The sequence below is a fragment of the Paramormyrops kingsleyae genome, chromosome 16 (assembly GCF_048594095.1).
Source record: "Paramormyrops kingsleyae isolate MSU_618 chromosome 16, PKINGS_0.4, whole genome shotgun sequence".
In the NCBI taxonomy this organism is placed as follows: domain Eukaryota; kingdom Metazoa; phylum Chordata; class Actinopteri; order Osteoglossiformes; family Mormyridae; genus Paramormyrops; species Paramormyrops kingsleyae.
In genome coordinates, this window is record NC_132812.1 from 2,883,345 (window position 1) to 2,909,138 (window position 25,794).

The following is a 25,794-nucleotide window of genomic DNA, read 5'->3' on the forward strand; positions in this document are numbered from 1 at the left end:
AGGACAACCTCCCTGCTTGCTGAGCGACTGGCCAATACTTCATCCACCTCTGCTCCACCACTGACATCCCGCTCAACCTCCTCTGCTCCACCACTGGCATCCCGCTCAACCTCCTCTGCTCCACCACTGGCATCCCGCTCAACCTCCTCTGCTCCACCACTGACATCCCGCTTAACCTCCTCTGCTCCACCACTGGCATCCCGCTCAACCTCCTCTGCTCCACGCCTGGCATCCCGCTCAACCTCCTCTGCTCCACCACTGGCATCCTGCTCAACCTCCACTGCCCCATCATCTGAATTCTGCTCATCCTTCTCTGTGCTGCCTCCACCTCAGCCATCTTCTTCTGCATTTCCATCCTCCTGTTTGCTGCCGTCCTCATCTTTGTCAGCCTCTATCCTGCTTCCATCATCTTTAAGTGCATCACCATTGTGTGTTGGGAAGGCATCATCGTGAACCCTTTACCTCCTCTGCCTGTCCTTCCAACAGGGAAGATGATGTTCAGGTCAGTCTTACGCGGCTTTTCCGCCCACACAGTTTTCCATTGGGAGGGTGGAGAGGGATGTCCCGCAAAAGAAAAAGAGAGGTGCCCTGGACACATACGTTTGTGTGCCTCCCAGAGCCTGACTGTGTTGCTGTGCCCAATCCTGAGGAGGCTACATATTTTGAAACATGTGGTATAGGGAGGAAAATGATAACCTTTCAGAACAACACAGGGGATCACGCTTATCTCACAGAGCATTTGTACAACACCTACCCACCACTCTGTGAGGCTGGTGGTTATACACTTGCAAAGAGTGACAGAACAAAGAAATTAAGCAAAATCGCTATACCAGCATCAGGATACTGCATTGAGTACTTGAGATGTTGTGTGGACATCAAGAGATCTCCCCTCTATATAATTCCATTACAGCGGGGACTTGTCTTTAGGCAGCCTGTGGTCGAGGTATACTTAGTGTTCTTTAAATTGTTTTGATTCTTTTAAATATTACTGCATGCTGTTCTGTATTTGATATCACATCTTCAATTTCAGGTCCCCCCTGTGATGGAGAGATGTTTGAGATGTGAAAAGGACTTTCCCCTCTGTGACCTGGCAAGCCATCTCAAAATATGGTAATATGCACTGTGACTGCTTAAATGCAAAAAGTGGACAAACTTCAGATTGCTAAGTAGTGGATGTTGACTTCCACTAGTTAGCTCGATCTAAGCTATTCTTGATCAGCAAACTGGGTTTTCAGATTGTGTACTTTCTGCTGCAATTCTCAGTGGATGTTAGTGTAAATTACAATAGTATAAATTTTAAAGGTGCAGTCCTTTATCCCAGTCAAACATAGTTTTGATAACTGAACTGGACAGCCAATCAAATACACCTCTCTCTTCCGTGCTCCTGAAACAACATTGGAGCATGAACCTCTCTTGTTGATTGACTGCAATACTGCACAAGAAATTGTGTTTTCCATTCACCTAGAAAGGAAAATGTGCAAATTTGATGACAAGGGTGTTGTATTAATATCAAGATTGTTCATTTCACAGTCAACATTTTTTACCAGGGGGAGTCAGTATTGTTAGGGATGCACTGATCCGACATTTTCTGTCCCAATAGCGACACCTGGGTTTTGGGTATTACCCAATACTGAGTACTGATCTGATACAAATGTTCAATTAATAAGCAGTAGGCTTTGCCTCACTGTGTACAACAGACTGTTATTATTCTTTAATGTGTAAGGCAACATCAGTCAGGGCTAGACATAAGCCGCGGCACCACGGCCAATGGCCGTCGTGCCTTTCAAAATTGGCCGCACGCCTCCTCAAAATTGAAGTACCTTACGGCCAAGATTGGCCTGCCTTTAATGTTTGTGCCCCCTTTTTACCGAAAGTAATAGGGGTGCACCGATCGATCGGCGCACCGATCGATCGGCCTCGATCACGTTAATTTGAGGGGATCAGAAATCGACCATATTCCCATGAGATCCACCGATCTTAGTTATATGCTTTTAACTCTTTGGGGTCGAGTATGTCGTCGACGACATCGCGTACTTTTCGCGTACTTTTCACGTCTATTTCAGTTTATAAATATCTCGCTGAAATCTTAATGTATAATCATGAAAAAAACGCTGGCTAAATCCGTAATCTGTCTTCTTTTCAAAACGTCCATTGTCGGAAGTATTAAAGTTTTTTTAATTAGGTTAAATCGGCAAAAAAGTAAACCATGTCATCTTACTTTGTTTTACCTGCATCGGGGGCGTGTAGTACCGCTCTCACCCGAAGATCGCTATTCACATTCTAAATAGCCGCATTAGCGCGTATTCAAATCGCATTCGCATGGTAATTTGATTAACAGCGCAACGGTGAAATGCGATCCAGATACATCCCCTTCAGCGCCATAAAAGGGGGTTGGGGACGTGGCCAGGTGACAATGGCTCATTCATACACATGAAAGTTGCTACATATTCAATGAAAGGAGCCAGAAATAGTTACATGAGTTAGGTTTTTCTTATTTATTTATCCAAATTAATGTTGCATCTACACCATTTAGTCATCTTCATGTAGCCAAGACTTTGGTGATCAGATATCTGGGATCAAAACAAACTGCCAGCATTGCTTACTATGTACTTTTATAATGTTTCTGCAAGTGTTCCAAACTGCATTTTGCAATGTCTATACTTTGATGTCAAATTTCAAACTTAACAAAAATCTGACATATTTACAATATATATTAAAATAAAGATGAGTGTAATGGCAAAACAAATATATAAGAAATAATTTATTTGCCATGAATTAAGTGTGATGAAATGTGTGATCATGCCCCAGTCAGTGAAAGTGTGTTTCCTACCCCTAGGCCCCAGAAGGTTAAATCAGCCTTTTCTCCCATTCCCGAGAGAGGTGCAGTGCAGGCTGCCTCCCTCCCTATTTTTTGGACAAGTGTGTCATAACAGCTATATATATATATTTTTTTTACAAAATTAGAGAAATTAAAGTCTGGAAGAAAAAATATGATTTTGTAGTTCAAACAGCAATGCTCATTTATATGTTCATTTATATTTGAGGACACTACCTCATGTTTTGTGAGTATTCATATCAATTTACTCAATAAAAATGGAAACATTGAAGTAACTGTCTTTTAGTTATGAAAGAAACAAGATCGGCAAAAAAAAATCGAGATCGGCAGGTAAGGTTGCCTAAGGATCGGTGATCGTTGATCGGCCAGAAAACTGCAATCGGTGCACCCCTAGAAAGTAACGTTCATTACACAAAAGACTTGCGCACGACACGGTCCACTTTACCTCGTCAACAATCGATGCATCTGTACTGAACCCGAACCCAACGTTCGATACGAGAAACGAGGTCGACCCGCACATCTCGTAATTCCCAACTACTGAATGAACCGCAATGAATTCTGGACTAATACGATCATGTGTTCGTCGCATGATTGGCTGGTACGGTATGTATCGTCCAGCCTACTATGGAGCCACAGCAATGACAATGGTGCATCATCGGGGGTTACGTTTTTTGATTGGAAAAGCCATCTGACGGTTTCCGAATAACAGATAGGTGTCCTCTTCGGTAATCATCGTGTAGTTGTCGTCTGCTGCTTATGCTGTCACCATGCTTCGCAAAGATTGAGAACGTAAAAGAAAGCAAGCTGAACTCGCGGCTACTGCCGCAAAATGTTGCAAATTATCTACTTTGTTCAGGTAAGTGTCAGATGGTGTTGTAAAAAAACATTTGCCGAGGCAGAGCAAAACTTTATTCAGTATCAAATCCTCAAGCATCCGAAGCGTTAAACATCCGAGTCACCTCATGAAACATCCGTAGGATCCAAAAGTAGCAATGAAATACGTTAGTTTCAAGGGCAATAATCCGTAAAAGCAAAACACATTCACTGACATTCGCGATTATATTTGTGATCACATTTGCGGTCAGCAAAAAGTAGGCTTTCCCCTATCACCCACTCACTACTGCTTCCACCTAACAAGTGATATTACAAATTACTACCGCCACCACACCACATGACCCAGCACGCGCAATTACGCAAAACCTCGCCTACCCCTGTCTCCTACAATCAGGCTTAACTTAAAGCTTTCATATCTTTGTAAAATAAAATGTGACACACACATGCATACATATATAATCAAAATTCAGTGAATCTGTATACAGTGGAACCTCAGTTCTCATACTTAATCCGTTCCAGAAAGCCGAATCAATTTTTCTAAGAAATAATGTGAAGAAGAAGACGGTGAAGGAGAGTGACACATCTTACAATTTGTGCATAATTGTAATACTTCTTGCAAATTCAGCATAATGATGTGAGACATTAAAGCACTTAAACTACCATTTCAGTGAAGATGAATAACAGTAAAAATGGAAAGATAATTTTCACTTTTTATACTGTAACTGTAACGGCAATAGTTTCCAGAAAACACTGTATACAGCACAGCTACAGAATCACCCTGTAATGTGATGTGTGTCACACCTCTGACCCCGACATACCCATATCTTAAGATGAAACCTACGTCCCTGAGTGATAGCAAATTTACACATTCAGAATAAACAGATTTTGTGTAATTATGCACATTAAACAAAAATAATGGGATTACATAAATATAATAGCAAATTAAACAGAAAAACATGCTTGCTAAATCAGCATATACTCTGCTGCTTTAATGCAAGGTGCTTGCCAAAAGTAGCCATTTAAGCTAGGTATAGGCTAATAAAGTTAAGAAAGCTTGGTCAAGAGAAATAAAAATGACATAAGTATAATGTAGGAACCAGCCTAGGCATTGATAGGAGAGGAGACTCTTGTTGCAAAATAATGGGGGCACCTCTGTTATTTGGAACTGGTTCAGTTTTAAATGATCAAAATATTTTTATTTGCATAACGGGACAGGACATGCTGCTCCTCCCAAAACTTGAAAGTAATACTGTGATATAATATCGTCACCGTCCAAAAAGTGAAAAATACGTCGTATTGCCCACCCCTATTTTCAAGTGCAGCCATGACACATGATTCTTGTTCAAATTAAAAATCAAGTTATAAAAGTAATAATAGCGTGTTTTAATTAAACTAACATATGACCCTAATAAAATACTGTTTTTATTGTTACCTAATTTTAAGCTAATTCCCTTTTCTTGACATCAGTGTCATCTCTGACTAAATGTGTATAATTAACAGTAAGTAATTTGTCTTTCTGTTATGGCACCTCTTTTAACTATAAATTGTTTTAAATATGATTGCTGTTTGCATGCTACTTTTCAGCAGCAAAAGTTATGAAGAATATGAGGAAACCACATCATGGTGCTCAAAGGAAGGGTATGTTGTGTTTTACGAACAAATTATTGAATTTATGTCATTCATATTGTCCTGTAAAAGTGTATTTCACATAGTTAAGCTAATATGCTTTTTGGGTTTCCATAGTGACGAAGATGAAGATCTTGCATTGGCCATCTATGAATCACTTCAGGTTGGCTTTGTTGTCTTAAACATGTGCACAGACTTAAAGTATGAAGGGGCTGTCAAAGTCAATTGCAATGGTTAAATTGGTATTTGTAATTTCTAGCATAACGGCATGGGTATTTTTGGTATTAATATCAGGTTCTCCACACCATGTGCTGTCATTGAGAATGACCCAGCTGCCTTTTGCAGATATGGGTATGTGCAGTATATTTAGCAAGTAATTCTTATTCTTAACTGTCCTGAAGTATTGTAATTGATAGTTGAGATATGTATGTGTAGGCTTGGGCTTAACCAAATTTTATAGATTATGGCCAGGGTATTTAAGGTCATGTCTTTTTTCCCTCTTAAACTTTTCTCAGCCAGTGGAAGTTCCATCTGATGGCTGTGTGGTTGTGCAGGATGAAGAGTAAGTACCCTTTAGCCTAGTAGTTCTAATGACTTCTTGAGATATGATGACTACAGTATTTAGGGGTCACACAGCTTTCGAGTACTATAGCAGTCACATCAACTCACAAGTTTCTTTATTAACTCCTTAAATGCGATGCTAGAACTTTTGCATACTTAGTTTACAGTTAGAGCCCTTCGTAAACAAGAGGAAGGACAGCAACAACAGAAAAGGGTAAATCAGTCATTTGGAAGTTCTTTGACATGGCTTTCGAACAACCTGCAAATTATAGAAGATAACTGAAATTATCCTGCATTTTAACCTTTATATGCTAGGTCGTACTTCATTTGCGATATAAAGGTTAAAATGCACAGTCATTTCTTGCATATTCGCACAACTGCATACGTATCATATGGGCATTTGTGCAGTCACGAATATCGATTGCCGCACGTATCGCTTTTAAAGATGAATGCATACTTGTGTATCATGCAACACCTGCTTGCTCCAGATTGGCTGTGGTAACCTGGTTGATTTGTCTTTAGATATGGCCAATCCTGAGCAAATCTAGGACCAGTATGTCTAGGTTCGGTACGGAGGTGAGGTGTGGATGGCAGCATACACAGAAGACACAAGGCAGATAATCACCAGCTTTACTAATAGGGATGAAAAATGGTATAACATACACAGGAAATAAAATGTACAACCCATAAAAAAAAAATACACATTAACTAAATCTGTGACCTTTAAGCTATTTATCGTCAATTTCTCTGATTAATACTAGATTCTAATTCCTGTTCAACCAATTTAGAACTATTTTAAATTTAGTTAAGTTTACTTTTATAGCTAAATTTTGAATCAACCACTAATTACACTGAGATTAATTGTAACTGGGCTTAGATTACTTTAAGATTCACCAATTCCAACTTGTTTGTTGGCTACCCTTTTTAGTTCAATCCCACCGGGATGAAGGAAAAGTAAATATATACAACAATTTAGACATATGAAGTACAATCACAGTTGCAAAACAACATAAACAATTGGTCAGTCCCGCGTTCACAGTCCTACCACAAATCCGGTAGTTAATTGAACATGAGTCAAGACGAAGGTCCGTTCAATTCCGTGGGTGGCTCGCCATCGACATCCAATGACATTGAAACGTAGTTCCAGGAAGTTTTGATTCCCTCTAAAGAACCTGACAAAAGAAAAAAACTCGGCAATCGCAACCGATGTCTCGCTCTCTGGATATTCTTTTAATGTATTTGAGAAAAGAAAAAAAACTCTTTTCCCTCTTTTAAACCAAATTGTTCACCGTCTAAGAAAACTACGTGACACACTTCTTTTGGTAATCGGGGGAAAAAAAACGGAACATTCCAGTTCTCCACTGATGAGTGGGCGGGGCTTCACTCACACAAATTTAGTTTAACCCCTTAAATGCCAGATGATTTTAACCACACCGTCTCTCTGCATGTAATGCATGTTACAATCAGTTATGTCAATCCCTGATTATAACACTAGTTTGATTCTGCGTCATCTTAACAATCATTCATATATGACACCAGCTAGCATTAACAGTGTGAAACTGCGTGACTTTAGCCAGAGACAGAGCAGCATAGCTCAGTTCTCTAAAGCAGGGGTCCCCAACCACCGGGCCGTGGAGCATTTTGTGCCGGGCCACGCCAAATGGATAAGGAATCTATTTTATTTTGGAAAACACTTCCAACTGTGGCTCATAGGTGGCAATAAGGCAACGCACTTAGTGAACAATTTATATTGTAGCGCCGGGCAGACTCGAGGCATCATTAAGGCGGCGAATGACGAGCTGACAGGCTTTTTTTATTATAGCCCTGAACAGACGTACCACAGCCACATAAACAGCACCAAATCAAGCGTAACGAGAGGAACACAGTGAAGTCAGACGCTGGCCTGTCTGTTACACACAGGGTGGGGAGCTTACTCAATGCTAAGGACATGCGAGGATCAAACAGGGTACACAAAATACAAGGGTGACATACCAGCCACAGTCAGGAATAAACCCACTCCAACAACAGAACATGGGGCTATTTACACACCACCCATGAACATGCTGGGAAATGCTGATCCCTGCCGGTACTGCAAAATATTGCGCGCTTCATTTTTGTTCTTTTGTTACACGTCTCCGCACCCTGCCCCAACCCGGTCCGTGGAAAAAATAACGGAATGAAACCGGTCCATGGTGGCAAAAAGGTTGGGGACCACTGCTCTAAAGGGCTAGAAAGGCTATAAAACAACAGATAGCAAACTTAACAGTACTCAGTCACTCGGATTTTTAAGAAAGCAAGTACAAGTTGTACAATTATACACTAATGTAACCCCTAATCGTCACAAAAAATCTTATTTTATTTTTGCAGACCCCACATTGTTATTTCAGATGATGGGAACCTCGAGGAGAAAGAGAGCGAGTAAGTGGAATCCTGAAGTACACCTACTAACAAGGCCATCAGTTAGCTTGGGCTTTCCAGCTAATGAGAAATGTTCATTACACTCTGTGACAACGGCAGTCTTACAACATCATCACGTCATATTGTTGGCTCTCAGTCTTAACTGTGTTCCCTGTTAGACTGTATGATCTAACATTGGTTGCATGACAAATGGATCGGTAAAAATGCCTCGTGAAACATGATTGAGCTACAATGCAGCCAGAAGGGGGATGGGTGCTTGTCATTCGCCTGCGTAGAATTTTGTCAAGCAAATGTGTGTGTGTGTGTGTGTGTGTGTGTTTGTTTTACTCTCCAAAGTAAAAGGCAGTGGAGTTGAACTGTTCTTGTGTGTCCCATGTAAAATCACCCCTTCTCTGTTTCGTCAAACTGGTGCTTATATTGTGCATTGTCATTCCATTTGAAACTGTTATTAGAGTTATTAGATTCTTATTAGAGAGAATGATCTGTTCGTAGCACTCAGTCTTTCATAATAGGACAGTTTGGCCAAATGTATTGAACAGCAGGAAAAATAGCGCAATAGCTACAATAAACTCTGTAACCTGTAAGTTAATAGTAATCTTAATCTGATTCACTTACTGTCTGTGCATGTATCTGAGGATTGGCTGCTGAAGAGCCTGGTGATTGCATTTGAGCTTGATTTAGGTAAAATGTTAATATAGTGACATTGGCTGGTGTCATTATATTATATATAAATACAATACCAACTTTGACAACGTGGTGTTCAGTTATTTTAACATTTTTTGTCTTAATTTCTTACTGAGTAACAGTTTTGCACATACATGACTGCTATGATAAGAATTGGTGTAATAACATTAGCTGAGTGGAAATATGATTGCAAAAGTAACTTTTGTTTTTGCAGGCCTGATGTGATGTCAATATTAAAAAACATCAGCAGCCAGCTGGACACAGGAGAACACCCACAGTCCAACAATGTAAATGTTACGCGGGACTCTGTACTGGAGAGTGCCTTCAGAACCTTCATGATGCAGAGGTTTTCTCCAGCTCATCGCCTCAACGTTGTCTTTGTTGACACTGATGGCATCACAGAGGGGGCTGTAGATGACGGCGGGCCAACAAGGGAATTCCTTCGCTTGCTGGTCGTGGCAATTAAGGACAGCATTTATTTTTATGGACAAGAAGACAAGAAAAACTTGTCTTTGGTGTCCCGTGGTATGCAGCACTCATTTTTATACATACACAGGTACACACATGCATATGTAACCTCCACAGTTTACTTGTTTAAACATTCACTGACAATTTGTTTATCAACTGACCAACACATACTGTGTCTATATAAATATACACACAGCTGGCCAGAACATTGAAGTCCATTTGTGTCTGGTTGTATACCTTTTCTTGTGTAACAATTTGTTTCAGCTTTGGATGCTGGGGAATACAGATTTGTTGGACAGATGCTGTCTGTAGACCTTATACATGGAGGCATCAAGCCATCCTTTTTTCAGAGCGCCTGTATTGCTCTGTCTCCAGTCTTCCAACTCCTCAAATCAGTGTTGAGGAGGTGGAAGACTGGGAACTTAGAGAGAAGCTGCAAAAGGTAAATATCACCTCAAGTGTCATCACATGGAGGGATAAGTGGGAAAACATTCATTTTGGATGTTTTGATTTAGGGATAGTTGGTTTAAGTATGTTTGGCAAGTTCATCATCACAGATTTTAGCAAACTTTGCTTATGTTAGAATGTGACATATGCCATATATTTTCCAATAAGGTGTCATTACATTTATTGTGCCCTTCAGGACTACCATTAACAAATGTATTGCTGAATATCCATTTGTCATATAGATACAAGATGCAGAAACACTGCAGGATGCTCGCGATGCAGTTATGGAGGCTTCTAGTTTACTGGGGTTGCTTGGATGTCCTGGGTTTTTAAACACAATGGAACAAAGACATGCCCTTGTACAGGAAGCTGCAAGGGCCTATGTTGAAGGGCGAACACAAAAGGCCTTGGAGCAGTAAGTAACAAATGATCACAAAATTTCTTTCCCTTCCGTAGTCAATTTTTCCGTTTTAGGCTGTTGTGCATGAGGCAAGTTAAGATTTATTTTTTTAATATTTGACAAATTCCATTAGACCTGTATTGAACACACTATGTCATGAAGAATAATACATGTCATAAAGAATAATAGAGTGATGTAATAATATTAATAATGTGTATATTGAGGGTCAGGCCATTTTCCCACAATTATACTAATGAATGCTATCACTGATGTCCCAGCTTCGTAGCTACATTTATCCTTACAATAGTAAGTACCCTTATGATGACAATATGCACCCACTGTGTTGTTGCGACCAATATAAACCTAACATTAGGTGGGTCACCCCCTTAATCTGGGTTTTACTCAAAGTTTCTACCTATTAAAAGGGAGTATTTCCTTGCAAGCTTTGCCTGCGAGTTTGCACTAGGGGGATTTCAGGCATTTATTGATGGTATTATATAAATCTATATATTGAGTTACACAACATTGTGATATGCGAATTGTAAAAACTTTATAGTAGGGAGAAAAATATCCCTATAGCATCATGCTAATCAGGACAAAAAGGGCATATGGCCAGTGACGACAATAGGCTGCCCTTCAATCATGTGTTTAAGACAAGGCAGAATATGTGGATGGAATCTTGCTTTACTGTTGCATTATGAAAACAAAACACTGATTTTTTTTTTGATTTTTTTTTATACTTCTCTGCTCTGTCAGGTTGGTGGATGGATTAAAAACCCTGGGGGTTGCAGAAGCCATCATGAAGCACCCGGGAACATTAAAACCTCTCTTCGTTGGTGGCCCAAAACGTCTAGAAATGCAGGACCTCCTGGACCTCTTCAGTGTCTGCTTCTCAGATCCTGGGAGTAACAGGAGGAGACTAGAAAACCGAGCCATGATGTTTTGGAAGGACTGGCTGATTGAGGTGGATGGTATGTTATATGTCTTCTTTATTGTGCAATGCTTAAAGTGTTCAACACATATATTCATGCTAGGTGTGATATAGTTTTATCTTAGTTGTTCTCGTACCATTTTATGTGTTTTTCACTTGTGATTTATGCTGCTGTGAAGTGATTATGTAACTATTCTTTCCGTTTCTGTTTTCCTTCTCTAGAGGGAACTAGACCTGTGACCCTGGAGCAAATCCTGATATTTGTTTCAGGGACTGACAGCATACCCCCACTTGGGTTTCCCCACCGTCCTATTATTGAATTTCTCCATTGTAATGATGGGAATCAGAAACTATTCCCGGAGGCTAATACGTGTCAAGTGATACTGCGCCTGCCCCTGCATCCCTCATACTCAGTCTTTGTAGAGTATGTGGAGTCAGGGATTCTACAGTCACCAACATTTGGATTTCTTTGAATCCTTATGAAGGTAAAACAGTCTCTTCCTTTCACTGCTGTGTCATGTAATGCAGATCATCCATGACCATTCTTTGTTTCACATTCGTAAAATTTCACAATCGTAAAATTTACGTCGACATTTTAAGCCTTACCTAAACTGTTCCCAAAAAGTTGGAAGCATAGATCCAAGATGTCTTGGTATTATGAAACATTAAGAGTTATCTTCACTGGAACTAAGCGGCCAAGTCCAACCCCTAATAAACAATCCTATACCATTATCCCTCCTCCTACAAACTTTACAGCTGGCACAGTGCAGTCAGGCAGGTAATGCTTTTGTGGTATCCGCCAAACCTAGACTCATACATCAGACTGGCAAACAGAGTAGTGTGATTTGTCACTACACAGAACATGTTTCCACTGCTCCAGAGTCCAGTGATGGCCTGCTTTACATGACTGTGTCTGACACTTGGCATTGCGCTTGGTGATGTGAGGAATATGGAAGTATTCATTTGTCTTATCTGTTTTCCAGAGTCCGTCGTATCTGCTCCTCCCTGGGATATTTGCGTCGAATTACAGATGAATCCTTCACTGTGAAGTAAATCAATGTTCTTTCTATTAACATTGAAATGTTTTGCACTTCAGGTTGTTGACGTATGTAGTGGTGGTATTCTACTACATGTAAAATAAAGATTTTCTTTGTCCTTCCTTTGCTTCATTTCTGTTCCCCCTCTGATAGTTTTTTCATGTGTAGCCTTTCAGGTAAACAATAGTAGGCTTTCTTCTTAAGGTGGTATGAAGTGGGCTATCTGTCTATCTATCTATCTATCTATCTATCTGACTCTTAACAAAAAGGATGTTTGGTGACGACATCCTACAAACAAGTAAGAACAGAAGTTTCAACATTATATAGCAAAACAATCACAATAACCGATCTTTCCAAGCCAGAAATTGAAGGCCTTGATTCAGTTTCATTGGAACATTGTTTTATGGACATGTACAAGGAATCAGTTACCTACCTTGGTATAACCAGAACAAAATTCACTAACAGCAATAAGCTGGAACTCATTGGCATGTTGAGCCAGGCTATCGATTACCAGCTATTCTTCAAAAATGTTAGACTGCCACACAAATGCTAGTATGCCACACAATTAGTCTGCAGTCACAAAGATCGAGGCAGCCTAAATACATTGGAATGGATTTGCAGTGCTTGATGGTGGATATCCTAAATTAATCAGCACCTTCACACTTTGTACTTTAGTTTTCAATCCTGAACTACAGGCACCACAGTCTATGCTGTTAGTCAGTTTATTGCACAACTAAATAAAAATATTTTTGCAAAGAATATGAGAAATTAAACAGCCCAAGTAAATGAATGCAATAAAAGTTTATTTGTATGGCATGCACAAGGCCAAAGTATGTGTTGTACAGTATTAAAAATGCAGAATAAAATTAAGAAACCAAAGCATTAAAAGGCATGTGCAGGTAAGTAACGTGACTCTAGGACTAGAAAATGATTAAATTAAAGTATATTGAATGATTCGTGTATTGCAGATTAATAAAGCAGGACGACATGCACAACAATATAAAATGGAAAAAATATATAAAATGGAAATATTAAACGGAACTAGAGGCAAAACGACAGCAAGACAACCGCCGTAACAACACAGTCAGACGACATATCAGAACGACATTTTTAACAGGCGACAAGGATCGAAGACGGCACATCGAGACGACAGGCATAAAGCATATCGACAAATTTTTAGCACAAATGGAATGAATTCGTGTATTGGAGAATGACTGGTGTATTTGAGAGTGATACAACAAGAGGATATACATAAAACAAACAACGGGAAGTTTGATACAGCGGGACTAAAAGGAAAACAGTCAAACGACACATCAGGATGACATTCATAACGACGCAGTCAAACGACACATCAGGACGACATTCATAACGACGCAGACACACGACACATCATAACGACGCTGTCAAACGACACATCAGGACGACATTCATAACGTCGCAGACAAACGACACATCATAACGACGCAGTCAAACGACACATCAGGACGACATTCATAACGACGCAGACAAACGACAAGGAAGACGACACACCAAGATGACATATTTTTGGCACTAATGGAACCCCATACCCCTGACATTTTTATTGAGGTCTATTAAACGTTTTCACGTCGCGTTTGATTTTGTTATAGTGCGGCATTATGGGGAATTATCCCGCTGCCTTTCATTTAACACGCTTAACCTTCAGCCTATGTTAGCTTTCTGTTCCTGTCTCTTATGTTAGACGGGTCGGTGTCAAGCAGCACGTGTCTTACATCAGCCATAAGATACCCTCAAAACAATTATTTATCATCCAATTTGTTTCTTACTTCTTGGTTACCTTGTTAGGCTTCCTTATCCATGAAAAGATTGGTTTTAATATTTTTGGTGTGGCTTTCTGGACCTTTCTTTTGACAGCATTCCTCTCGTTTTCAATAAAAAATAATGATAAAATAAACCTCTAGAGAATTATATAAATAAACTGAACTGGTCTTATCTTACCTTACATGTGTGGGGATGCCTTACCTTGATTTTGTTTTAATTTATTTAGTTTAAATAGAGATTCCTGACAAAGTCAAAAAGCTTTGATGCAGTATATATTTCGAAAAAAAGGTTCTTGGGTGTGCTATATAGAACTATAGGGGTTCTAACCAGAGGAAATATAACCATTGCCTTCAAAAAGGTGCCATTTCTTTTAATTGAGAATGTCCAAGGAGTGTCATATATGTACCAATCTAAAAGGTTCAATATGGAGCCTTTTGTTTTAAGAGTATGCACAAATATATGTGGTGCTTTTATGCATGTTAAACTTAAAAATGGGTCGGTGCCGACCCTAACAGCACAGGAAGGTTATTAATAATGTCTCTAAGGATGGTAGCAAACAGGGCTCTTGGGCCGTCGCGTCACCAGACGCCGCGGGTGGCGAGTCGTGTTGAGCAAAGTAAACCGCATCATTTTCATTATTAGTGTTTTTGTTGTTGTCTGTTTCATTTAATAACGCTTCGGGTATAGGAAGGGGTGTTGCTCCGTCCATAACTGCTGATTCAGGTCTTGCGTAGATTTTCTCTTGACCGGTCCACGCCGTCTCTCTCGTACATAGAAAACAGAGAATACCTATTATTAGAATAAGTTATTTTTAATGTATAGTGTTTAATGTATAGCGTTTATCATATGTATAAAAGAAATAATATACTCACTCTATGCATGTCCCGTGTAGTTTTCTCTTTCCAGTGGGGTACTTGTGTCTCTTTACCAAAGGAGGGAAACCCTGCTCGGCATACTAAAAATATCTGCGGTTGGTTACTTCTTAGGATTCTTTAAGGAGAAATATACGGCCTGTCAAGTTTTATCTGATTTTCTTAAGTCTATTTCGATGTACGTTTTTTCTTTTAACTGCGCAGACGATGTACATAACGGGCGAGTCGGGGAAAAAACAAAACTTCAAACAAAATTTACTGAAATACAAAATGTCCAATTTGATGTGTGGCCCAAATTATTACGGATGACCTACGGGGATGTACATAACAGGTGCATGGGAAAAAACAAAACTTCAAACAAAATTTACTGAAAGACAAAATGTCCAATTTGATGTGTGGCCCAAATTACAGTTTGACCGGGATTTGACCTACGCTGATGTAATACAACGGCTGCATGACGAAAAACACAAACTGCTACCACACAAGGCCAAGCTGTTGCTGCTGCTGCACGGGATGTCAACACACACACACACCCAAACTGCCGCTAAGCGTTCATTGGAGGAGGATAGCGTCAGACCCAGACCCTCCTCCTCCTCTCATTGTTAGCTCCAACTTGTTCATTCTCACAGGGTTTCTTTCAGTCTCCAACTCTCAGCTCACAGCACTCCAGCATCGCTCTCTCCAAGTCCTTTGCGGATTCTCCAAAGCCCGGGACCTTCCCAAGGTACCGCTCCACAGGCACCCCCTCCGAATCCTTTGCGCTATGCCCAAGTACACGCTCCGCTGGACCGACTGGGACCTTCCCAAGGTACCGCACCAGACCCAGCGTACGCTCACACTCAGCCCCCGTCTTCAGCTCCGTCCTCGGCACCCTCGTAGCACGGGGCTATTCCCACAAAAACCCACTCATAAGCACACAATTCACTCTCCTCAAATAAAAATAAATAATAATAAAATAATAATAATTAATAATAAATAAATATAATAATAATAAATAATTAATTAATAATAATAAATAAATAATAATAATAAAAAAAAACCTCTCCCAATGTCACTAGTCGTTGCTGGCTCACAGCCAGGTGACGTCACGCCCCAGACCCGCCCATCCAGTGAACTTTTGACCCGTGACCTTTTTGACCTTTGGGTCATAAATCTTTTTGAAAGAAGCGGCATTCTCCATCTCTCTTATGTTTAACAAAACAGTATCTGGGCTATCAGATGAAGCTTCTAAAAATGTCCATAAATATTCAATTGTGGACTGCAGAATCAATACCACTAAAATTCAAATAATAGGCCTTATTATTAGCTAGCTAGTTTTTTTTACGTTGCCCCTATAGGTTTCACTGATAGTAATGTTTTTTCAGAGCATAACGTTAGATCTTCTTATGCATTAACATTAGCCTAATAAACCACACAGGCTAAGTGGCGAAATAATTTCAGAAAGGCACACTTTATTCATGATAAAATGAGAATGAAAACATAGGGAGTTCATCTCCTTGGAAAATGACCATGATCGATTTTACCTCACCAAATAAGCCTGGTTTAAACAGAGAACGTAACTTATCTTGCTAGTTAACGTAACTAACGTTTACTGTACCGGCCTCAGAAGGACAATGGTAAGTAATTCAACTTATAAAGACATCAGCTTGCATTAGTAGATGAAACACTTAAACGAATAAATGAAGGTTGTAAAATAACACATTTTCAACAGGCTGCTTACAGCTACCAATGCACTAGTGATGGCCGATTCGCGAACGAATCATTCTTTTTAACTCAGTTTTTTTAGTGAACGGGTTGAACCGATTCGTAAGTTTGAACAAATCGGTTTTTAAAATTATTTTAAAACGTTTTTAAAACTGATCTTTGGCTATTCAACATCCAAAAGCATCCCCCGCAAGTTTGGATTTATTTTTCATGTTCCGTCTGCCTTTGTCTTAACACTTTTAAGTTTATTCTTATGTTCGTCACTTTTGCGTTTGTAGATTTCCGTCTGGTGCCGAGAACACCCGAATGGCCGAGTACCTGGTCTCTAACTCACTGACTCCAAAAAACCTGAGAGCCTGTTCGATGAACGAATCGAAGTTATGGGTTTTCGGACACTCGGTCAATGAATCAAACGAACGGTTTGCGAACCGATCCCAAGAGCCCTCGCGGCATTTACTGCGGAAATGCAGTTACGCTTTTAAAAGGAATAAAATAAACGCAGCTCTTCATCATTTATCACAACAGTAAATTATTGCATTTCTGTATTCTGTATAATAAAATTATATGTCTTTCATCAAAGAACAAACTAAGATATTTATTAACTTTGATGTTTACACAACAACGTATGCAAGTTTACTTATGCTCATTGTATTGGTAATATTGCAGTTGTTGTTAACTGTGATGTAGTCATTGATACTCATGCACATGAATTTGGCTTAAGTAAAGAAAATAAGAACTATATATACACATATATTATTCAGCATCGACACCCTTTCTGCTTTTTATATATTGTTATTTTTATTGTGAATAGTCAAGCTGAACATTTTTTTTAAACACCAGCGCTATCTTTGTCAAACAACGTAACCTTGAGACAGATTTATTATCCGATCCCACGATTCATTGAGTCATATGGCCAGGCGCAAATAAAGACGAAAAAAAAAGAATCATAGAATCGGTTTTAGAATCGATTCATTACAACGGACAGTTCGAAAGAATCGAATCAGTTCATTGAGCCGAACTTCCCATCACTACAATGTACGACGAACACAACGAACAGGTCACTCAATTAGAATGAATGACGCAACCGACTGGCTAACTTGCCTTTAGCGCCGAGGTGGTTAAAATGGTATGGTCCACATTAGGGGTGTTTGAAAGCGTTTTACATGAAATTTTCCTACAAGGTGAGGTTATCTTTTGTCTTTTTTTTTTTTTACAACAAACGAAAAATGGTAGTACCCCCCATACTGCTATTTTTGTCTCTTTGGGGAGGTCTGGGTCTTGATCGGGGGTACAGTACCCCCCGTAATTCGAACCATGATGTACTCGTTTCTGTCAACAGCGACAGGCTTGTTTTTAAATGTCTCCCCATGGCCAGAACCGAGCTGTAATTCTTACGTGCAACAGTTCCTTGAATAAAATCCGGTTGAAAGGGTTTTGCAGGACACTGCTGACCATCGACATAAAGCGCTACAAATTCAGCATCGTAATGTTGAAAATTGAAAGGGTTTCCATCGTGCGCGCCCATAAAACCCATGTTATCTATAAGTCCGATGACAACGGTTTTAGGCAGCTGCCCTAGAAATAAATTTTCTTGCGCGCAGACCCGGCTGCCTGCAGCCATGCTGAATGTTTTCATGCAGACTCTCTCGATCGGGTATTTCGCGTTGGCTGTCAGCAAGGAGCTCGCGTGACCCCGTTTGACAGCCGTTGACACAGAAACTTTTTTAACAAAGAGGGAAGCCGATACAATTTTGAGCAACTACTGTTCATGCTGATGCTCTCCGCTCATGAGGCAAAACTCATCTTTGTTTTGAACCATTTTAATTTTGACATCGACCGCATTTAGCATTAACCTCTCTTGAAAAAATATGTCAGAGTGTATCAGTCCCATCAAATCGAAAATGCTGCTTCTTGCTGAAAATGCAGCTCTTATCTCCAAGCCCTATCAGGGTCGGTCTCGTCCATAGCTCCGGAACCGTCTTTATAAAACAGCCCACAGGTAAGCTGCCTGGATAGCGTTCTGACGCTGTAATTAAGCAGGCACTCTATCATAGCTCTGTAAGGGTATGTATTGTTAGAATGGCGTACTAGCCTGTCGCCCAAGGACACATCCACTTGTGAGAAAATTGAGGCATTCGGGTAATTTATGATCACAACTTTTGCAGCAGGGTCAATGTTTGCCCCGTTAGCTCTTGTGATTCGACACTGGAGATGCATTAGCGTGTTGTTATGACGCACGCGCCCGGAAACGCAGATGAATAGGCAGGAATCCAGGGATCAGGAAAACGGGGTTTAATGGCAGCACAAAGCACGCAACGAAACAACTTCAATGACCGGACTGGGGAAACAAACGGAAACGCGGACTAAATACAATGAACTAATGACAACAATCAGAAACAGCTGTAAAACACTGGGATTCCACATGAGGTTAACGAGGGGGCGTGGCACATGAGAGGAGCGGACGATCGGGGCATGATAGAACCCCCCCCCAAAGGCGCGCACTCCGGGCGCGCCCCAGGGGAGGCGACGGACGCAACGAGACCGGAGACACGGGACCTGGAGAGACAAAAACAAGAGCAAAACACATCAACGAAGCACAGGAAACAGGACAGACACACAAAACAGACACAGGGACAGCAACTCAGACAACCACCGACAAACCACGGGAAAAGCAAACAGACACAGGGGCAACACCAGAAACCCAGGGGAAACACCAACGGGAGGAACGAAGGGGCCAGGAGTGAACAAAGGAGAAACAGGAGGACGAGGAGCAGACACAGGGGGCACAAAGGCAAAGGGCGGGGGGAAACAGGGAGCTGGAGGGAACCCCGGCAGGCGAGGGGCGGAAGCCGCAGGGTCCACAGGCGACCGCGAGGAGGGAGCAGGAGGGAAGGCCGAAGGTGAGGAGGAGGAAGGCAAAGGGAGCAACGGAGGAGTCAAGGAGGAAGACGAAGGGGACACAGGTGGAGGGAAGGAGGGAGCAGCAGCCGCGGCAGGCGAAGACGCAGCCACGGCGTAGGCGACCGACGAGTCGGAGGCAGGGGACTCGCAGTCGACCGACGAGGCGTCGGAAGCGGGACCGCAGCCGGCCGACGAGGCGCCGGAGGCGGGACCGGAGGCGACCACCGAGCCGAAGCCAGGGGGGCTGCAGGCGACCGCCGAGCCGCAGCCAGGGGGACCGCAGGCGTACTGGGGGGTAGGGTGGGCGGGCCCCGGCGCAGGTGTCCCCTCCCTTTCCGGGATACCGAGAGGCGGGGACCCGGCCGGGGTCTGTCACACTGGGGTGACGGTGGCGGAGTCACAGGGGAAGTCACGGGGGCAGTCACAGGGAAAGCCAAGACAATCCCCAAGGGGTCCCACTCAAGCTCCCACTCCGACTCCACTATGGAGGGAGGCCTGTGAGGCCGCGGGGAGCTCAGGAGTCAGGGCCTCAGGCGAGGTAGCCTGTGAGGCCGCGGGCGAGCCGGGCTGGACAGGCAGAGCGGCGGCCTCAGGCGGGGCCGCGGGCAGAGCGGCGGCCTCAGGCAGGGCCGCGGGCAGAGCGGCGGCATCAGGCAGGGCCGCGGGCAGAGCGGCGGCATCAGGCGGCGCCTCAGCAGGCGTGCGCCCAGCTGCAGGCACGGGAGGCACTGGGGGCGCAGCTGCAGGCACGGGAGTCACTGGGGGCGCAGCTGCAGCAGCAGGGGACCGAGCTGGTAGCTTAGGCATTGGAGTCACGGGGAGCACAGGGAGTCACAGGGAGCACGGGAGTCACTGGGGGCACCGCAGGAGATGACACGGGCGCCTCTGGGGGCGCCGCAGGAGCCTCTGGAGGAGCCAGCTCCGAACGCAATCGGAGCAGCTCTCTCAGAGTCCCCTCTGCCTGAATCAGCTGCTGGAGCGGTGACTCAGGGGTCACTGTTGTGAACTCCCTCTGCAGCTGCTCCAGGAGCGCAATTGCCTCCAAGGTGCCCCTTAGGGCGGGTTCACCCACCACCCGCCAGTATAGACCCTGGAGGGTAAGAAACCTCTTCGCAGTCTCCAGGCGGGGCCGTGGCTCAGGAAACTCAGAGGGCACTGCAGCCTCAGGAACCACGGGGGGCGCTGTAGCCTCAGGAAACACGGGGGGCGTTGCCCGCTTCCGAAAATGCGGAACCCGCGGGATAGCGTCCTTAATGGACCTGGCCCCTTTAAGGGCCAGGCGCGTCCCGATGAAGGGGCAGGCTGCTGGCTTAGGCAGCGAAGCAGTGGGCGGACGGTCTTCGGGCGTCCGCTGAGGTGAAGCGGCAGTGACGTCACCCGCGAACACCGCTGGGTGGAGAATCGGGCAGGGATTCTCCCTACGCGCAGCAGGGAAAGCGGCGGAAAGGTAGACGGCCCCCAGACAGGCCACCTGCGTGTCTTCCCGTCTCCTGCCTCTCCGCGGAAGCGGAGTCGGCGGCGCTTCGTGCTGGAAGCCGTCTGGTAGTCTGGCGTCATAGGCAACCCGTCGGATCATGGACTCGGCGGATCCCTCCCGAATCCCTCCCCCGCAAGGTGCGCGTCTCCTGGCAGGGACATCCCCTCTAAGACGTCCCTGCTCCGGCTGGCTATAGCCTGAAGCAGGGGATCCTCCGGACTTCGGGCTGAGCAAGCCAATATAAAACCTCGTCGGTGAGGTCGAGGAATTCTGCCTCACCGATCTGGGGTGTCTTGTAGAGTCCGGTCATTCTGTTATGACGCACGCGCCCGGAAACGCAGACGAATAGGCAGGAATCCAGGGATCAGGAACACCGGGTTTAATGGCAGCACAAAGCACGCAACGAAACAACTTCAATGACCGGACTGGGGAAACAAACGGAAACGCGGACTAAATACAATGAACTAATGACAACAATCAGAAACAGCTGTAAAACACTGGGATTCCACATGAGGTTAACGAGGGGGCGTGGCACATGAGAGGAGCGGACGATCGGGGCATGACAATTGTTGAGGTCTAGGTAATCTTCCCCATTACCAGCGATAAAAAAATCTAGGGGGCCATTATCTGTTAAGGCTGAGAGTGGTGGCACTTCCACATATATATTTTTATCAATGCTTGCTTTTGTGTATGACAATGCAAAAATATCCAATTCTGATTTCATACTTTCCTCTGACATGTTGTGTATGAGGGTCATAGTTTTAGAAAATGAATCTTCTTCTCTGTACTTTATTGGACACCTTCTCTTGCTTCTTTCTGACTACTGCGCTTCTCTTGATCGACACCCTGCGTTTTTTAGCATCAGTAATTCGATCCCCAGGGGGCCTTTGACGCTTACCATGCCCTAACACCATGAGCCCCAAGCGCTCCCGCGGCCGTGCTGTTAATTGCCCTGTCATTGCTCATGTTACCATTTCTATCGCTATATTTTGCGCAGCCGATTTTAAATACGGCTTCGCCATATTGAAAGTCCTTTTCAGAAATGGTACTGCCATTCTTAGGAGTCCTCAAAAAAGACCCCCAGACCCCCTCCATACATGATCGAGGCTCCGTTGTATCCAGGGAGTCCGTTACCTGCTTGGTTTCTGTAGTATTCCACATATCTATGTGGATCTGAAAAGCCATCGGCGCTGTACATTATTATTGGGGGTAGTGCTTAGCCGGTCTGAAATGCAGCCTTACGATTGTTTTCCTGTATCGGAAGGGTATCGCCTTGTTCTGGACAGACTTTTACTCGATGACTATATTATCAATGTGATTCTTGCAGAGCGACACATAATGACTCTTGTCATATTATATTGTGACCATCGAGTTGTGAGCCCCCGCTATTTGTACGTCCCGTAAAAGGGGTACGTGGCTGTCCCCCACTCTTTGATGCTCGACAATGTCTGAATACACATAAATCGTGTAAAAACCAGCATGTATGTCTGCCAGATGCAGGGCTTCAGGGTCTTCGCCAATCTTATGAAATACATCGGGTTTGAAACCCAGCATTTGGGTCCGACCATATACACTTTTTTTTTTATCACGCTATAGTCAAGTTTTAGATTTGGCATTCCTAGAGCCTCATTCATTTCACTGATTAGGTTTTCAATATTCCTCTAATAACCAGCCTTTAGTTTGTATTGCTGGGTAAGTGCTGCCGTTAAAAATACTGCCACGTTAAATATAGTGTCTTCTTCAACTAACGTGTCCCATGTTTGCAGGTAATGGATTTCCGCTAATCCTACTTCCCATTTACCTTTCAGATCAATCGGCTTGGCTAGTTTTGTTGTGTAGCTTGATATGGTGTTGTGCGGGAAAACATTGCTGGGGAGCGTGACATAAAAACCGCTTTCCTCCATGGCTGCTTTTGATGGAACTGCATGCCACAAACACGTACCATCGCACTTATATGTTGACTACTTGGCTAGCGAGGTACCCAGCTGTTAAATTTGTCAGGCCACCCCAGCCATTTCACTAAAAACATTTTTTTACTCCTTTGTGTTTTTTCCGCAACGATTTTCTGAACTTTGAATTTTCGTCTTTGTCTATTCTGATCTTTTGTAGCTCTTCTGCATAAAATGTGCCGTCTATGATCTCCGCATCATAATCTTTAATCCTGTACACCGGTGGTGATCTAGGCAGACGTTCGGTGACTGTAAAATACTCGTCCGTAAAAGTTTGCTCATATCCTTTGGTAAATTTCCCCTGTGCTTTCGATACCCTGACCACATCACCGATATTAAACTTATAACGACACTTTTCAGCTGCACCAGGCATCAAGCCATGTATGTTGTTAAAGACCTGTCCAGCATTCTCCGTATTCACCTCAACTGGCTTCATTTTAATGGTGCTGTAGCAGGTGTTATTATAAGCACTTGCCAGATCTTGTACAATGTCCACATACCTTCTTGTATTATAAGCCGTAAAATAGCGCCACATTCGTGTCTTTAAAGTGCGATTAAATCTTTCTACTATGGATGCCTTAACATCATTACCGGTGGCGAAATGTATTATCACATGTTTTTCTGTAAGCTTATGAAACGATGTGTTAAAAAACTCTGTTCCTCGATCGGTTTGTAGTTTTTTGGGTATCCTGCCTTCAGAGAGAATGTTTTCAAACACTTTCTTTACCTCTGCACCTGTCTTGCTTTTAAGGCAGCGCACCCATGCGTATTTTGATAGAATATCTATGCACGTCAACATGTATTTAAAATCATCATTCTGGTCCGCGTAAGCTGACATATCCACTAAGTGAGCTTGCCATTGAGAATCGATATTAGTCACAAAGACTCTATTCCTTTTAAAGCTAAATCTGATCGGTTTATGTAATGTGTTTGTAGAGATACGTGTGCCTCCGCTGGCTTGGGTGTTTCACAGAACAGAATCCAGAATACAGGCCAGTGCCCCTTTGATTATCTTCATGGCAGAGTCGGTGATGCTCCCATCAGATAATGGCCGTGCAGCAAAACGCTCGCAGAGCTCATCTATCGTCGGTGCAGGGGGTTGCGATGTGTCCATTAGGTCAGAGGCCTCCTGCGGAGGTTGTTGTTGTGATCCCGGCCACACAGCCCAGGTCAGGCTAGATGGGGGTGGTGGTGGTGGCAGGAACGGTGCCCCATACGGACCCCATGATGCGGGCCGGCGCGGGATGAGTTGAGGATGCGCTAGCGGTTTGTCCAGTCACAGTTCAAAAGTTGATGCCCAAGGCAATGATGGGTACCACTGAAGGTACAGGGTTGTATCATCCATTCGCAGACCAGAAGGCGATGCAGGCTCCAGTATGGTGGCTTCAGGAGATGTCGGGCTGGGTGATGTCAGTTCGCTCGCCATTGCTTGCTGGTAGATGTGCCTCGTCCTAAGTGATGGCTCACAGGATGGCCGGGATTTTAATACGTTTTCAACTTGGTTAAGCACGACCTTCTCTCATCTCATTGGTTGTCATCAAAAAGGGTTTACCTGGGGTGGGGTTCGAACCCAAGCGGACATACGTCCATTGGATCTTAAGTCCAAGGCCTTAACCACTCAGCCACCCTGGTGAACATGGTACATTCTGCGTCAATGCGCATGCGCAAAATTCGGACACCCCCCGTACGCTCATTTTAACAAGGATTACCAGCGTTATTCCTTGATTCTTTTTGTCGAAAATGTTTAGGTCGCTTTACTTTATTATTCACATTGGCTGAAAAGTGCTTCATTACTTTAAAAACGTCACGGTTAAGGGGAATTATTTAAAATAACATGGCGGTCCATTTGTTGCTACCATTTTGAAATGGGGTGTCTTACGAATCATTATTCTTTGTTTGATGCATGGTTTCGTGTAAACATCCGCGACGCGGTTTATGACCACACCATATGTCCAAAGTGGCCTGGGAACGGATGATTCTACCCCATGTTTAATAGCTTGTGAACGGATGACCAGTCTACCTCAAAGCCGGTGGCCTGTTTGATTCTAACCCCATATTTCCTCCAGCAGGTGCGAACAACCGTGCATGCCCGCTGTGATATGCTTGACAGACACGTTTCATGGCATTGTCTCTAAAAAATAATATACCCATTGCATTATTCTAACATGGTATGTTGCTAAATACCGCTCACTAGTTCCTACAGCTATTAAATGCATTTAAATAAAATCGGGCATCTTGTTTAAAATAAAACTAACAAAATACAACTAAATGCATCTAGGTCGCCATTTGAACATGTGTCTGCGTCAGTGTGCATGCGCAAGCTTCGGATTCCCCTACCGTCGTTCATTTGACGCGTACGTTTTGAACAGCCCAGTAGCACACGGCCGAGCTGCGGGGCTAAATGTTTGCTGGTTAAATGTTTTCTTCAACCTAACACTGGTAAATATCGCTAAAAGTTCTTCTTCTTCTTTAAACATGTTGGTTAAATGTAATGGGTTTAAGTGCTTTCTTCTTTTAAGAACTTGGTTAAAATATATGTGCTTGTTTAAAACTCAGCATTTGCTTTTGTTTCGCTCAGGTATGCCTCTACTTAAGTATTGTCTCTAGTTAAAAGTTTGGGACTTGTGTCGTTTGTTTAAAATACGGTGTTTCGCTCGGGAATGTTTGTACTTGTTTAAATTCCGCCTGCTTTTCTTTCTTTTTAAATGTAACACTAAAGTTTTTCTTGCTAAAAACATTTTGATGCTTTCTTCTTTTAAACTACGCCGGGGTGCTCGTGTCTACTGCGGACGGACAGAACCCCGCAGGACGTGTATACGCTAGCTCACATTCATCCGGCTATACGCTTT

At 43.1% G+C, this 25,794-nt stretch overlaps 1 protein-coding gene, 1 long non-coding RNA gene and 1 other non-coding gene across 3 annotated transcripts; 2 read left to right on the forward strand and 1 right to left on the reverse strand.

Moving 5' to 3' along the window:
• Positions 1–444: 444 nt before the first annotated feature.
• On the forward strand, positions 445–11,239 carry LOC111840057 (uncharacterized). Its single transcript, XM_072700867.1, has 10 exons — positions 445–502; positions 1,031–1,110; positions 5,255–5,308; positions 5,414–5,459; positions 5,812–5,858; positions 8,225–8,275; positions 9,174–9,484; positions 9,692–9,869; positions 10,117–10,289; positions 11,031–11,239. The coding sequence occupies exons 2-9, from the start codon at positions 1,043–1,045 to the stop codon at positions 10,205–10,207; spliced, it is 846 nt and encodes a 281-aa protein (XP_072556968.1). The 5' UTR covers positions 445–502; positions 1,031–1,042; the 3' UTR covers positions 10,208–10,289; positions 11,031–11,239.
• Positions 11,240–11,434: 195 nt separating this feature from the next.
• Positions 11,435–12,360, forward strand: LOC140578845 (uncharacterized). Its single transcript, XR_011983118.1, has 2 exons — positions 11,435–11,690; positions 12,189–12,360. It is a non-coding gene; the product is annotated as an uncharacterized lncRNA (long non-coding RNA).
• Positions 12,361–24,494: 12,134 nt separating this feature from the next.
• On the reverse strand, positions 24,495–24,577 carry trnal-uaa (transfer RNA leucine (anticodon UAA)). The gene has a single exon. It is a non-coding gene; the product is annotated as a tRNA-Leu (tRNA).
• Between the last annotated feature and the right edge of the window lie 1,217 nt (positions 24,578–25,794).

Coding starts and splice junctions, on each gene's coding strand:
- LOC111840057 (XM_072700867.1), top strand. CDS start 1,043: ATGGAGAGATGTTTGAGATGTGAAAAGGACTTTCCCCTCTGTGACCTG. Junction 1,111..5,254: donor GCAAGCCATCTCAAAATATG/GTAATATGCACT, acceptor GCTACTTTTCAG/CAGCAAAAGTTATGAAGAAT. Junction 9,870..10,116: donor TTAGAGAGAAGCTGCAAAAG/GTAAATATCACC, acceptor TTTGTCATATAG/ATACAAGATGCAGAAACACT.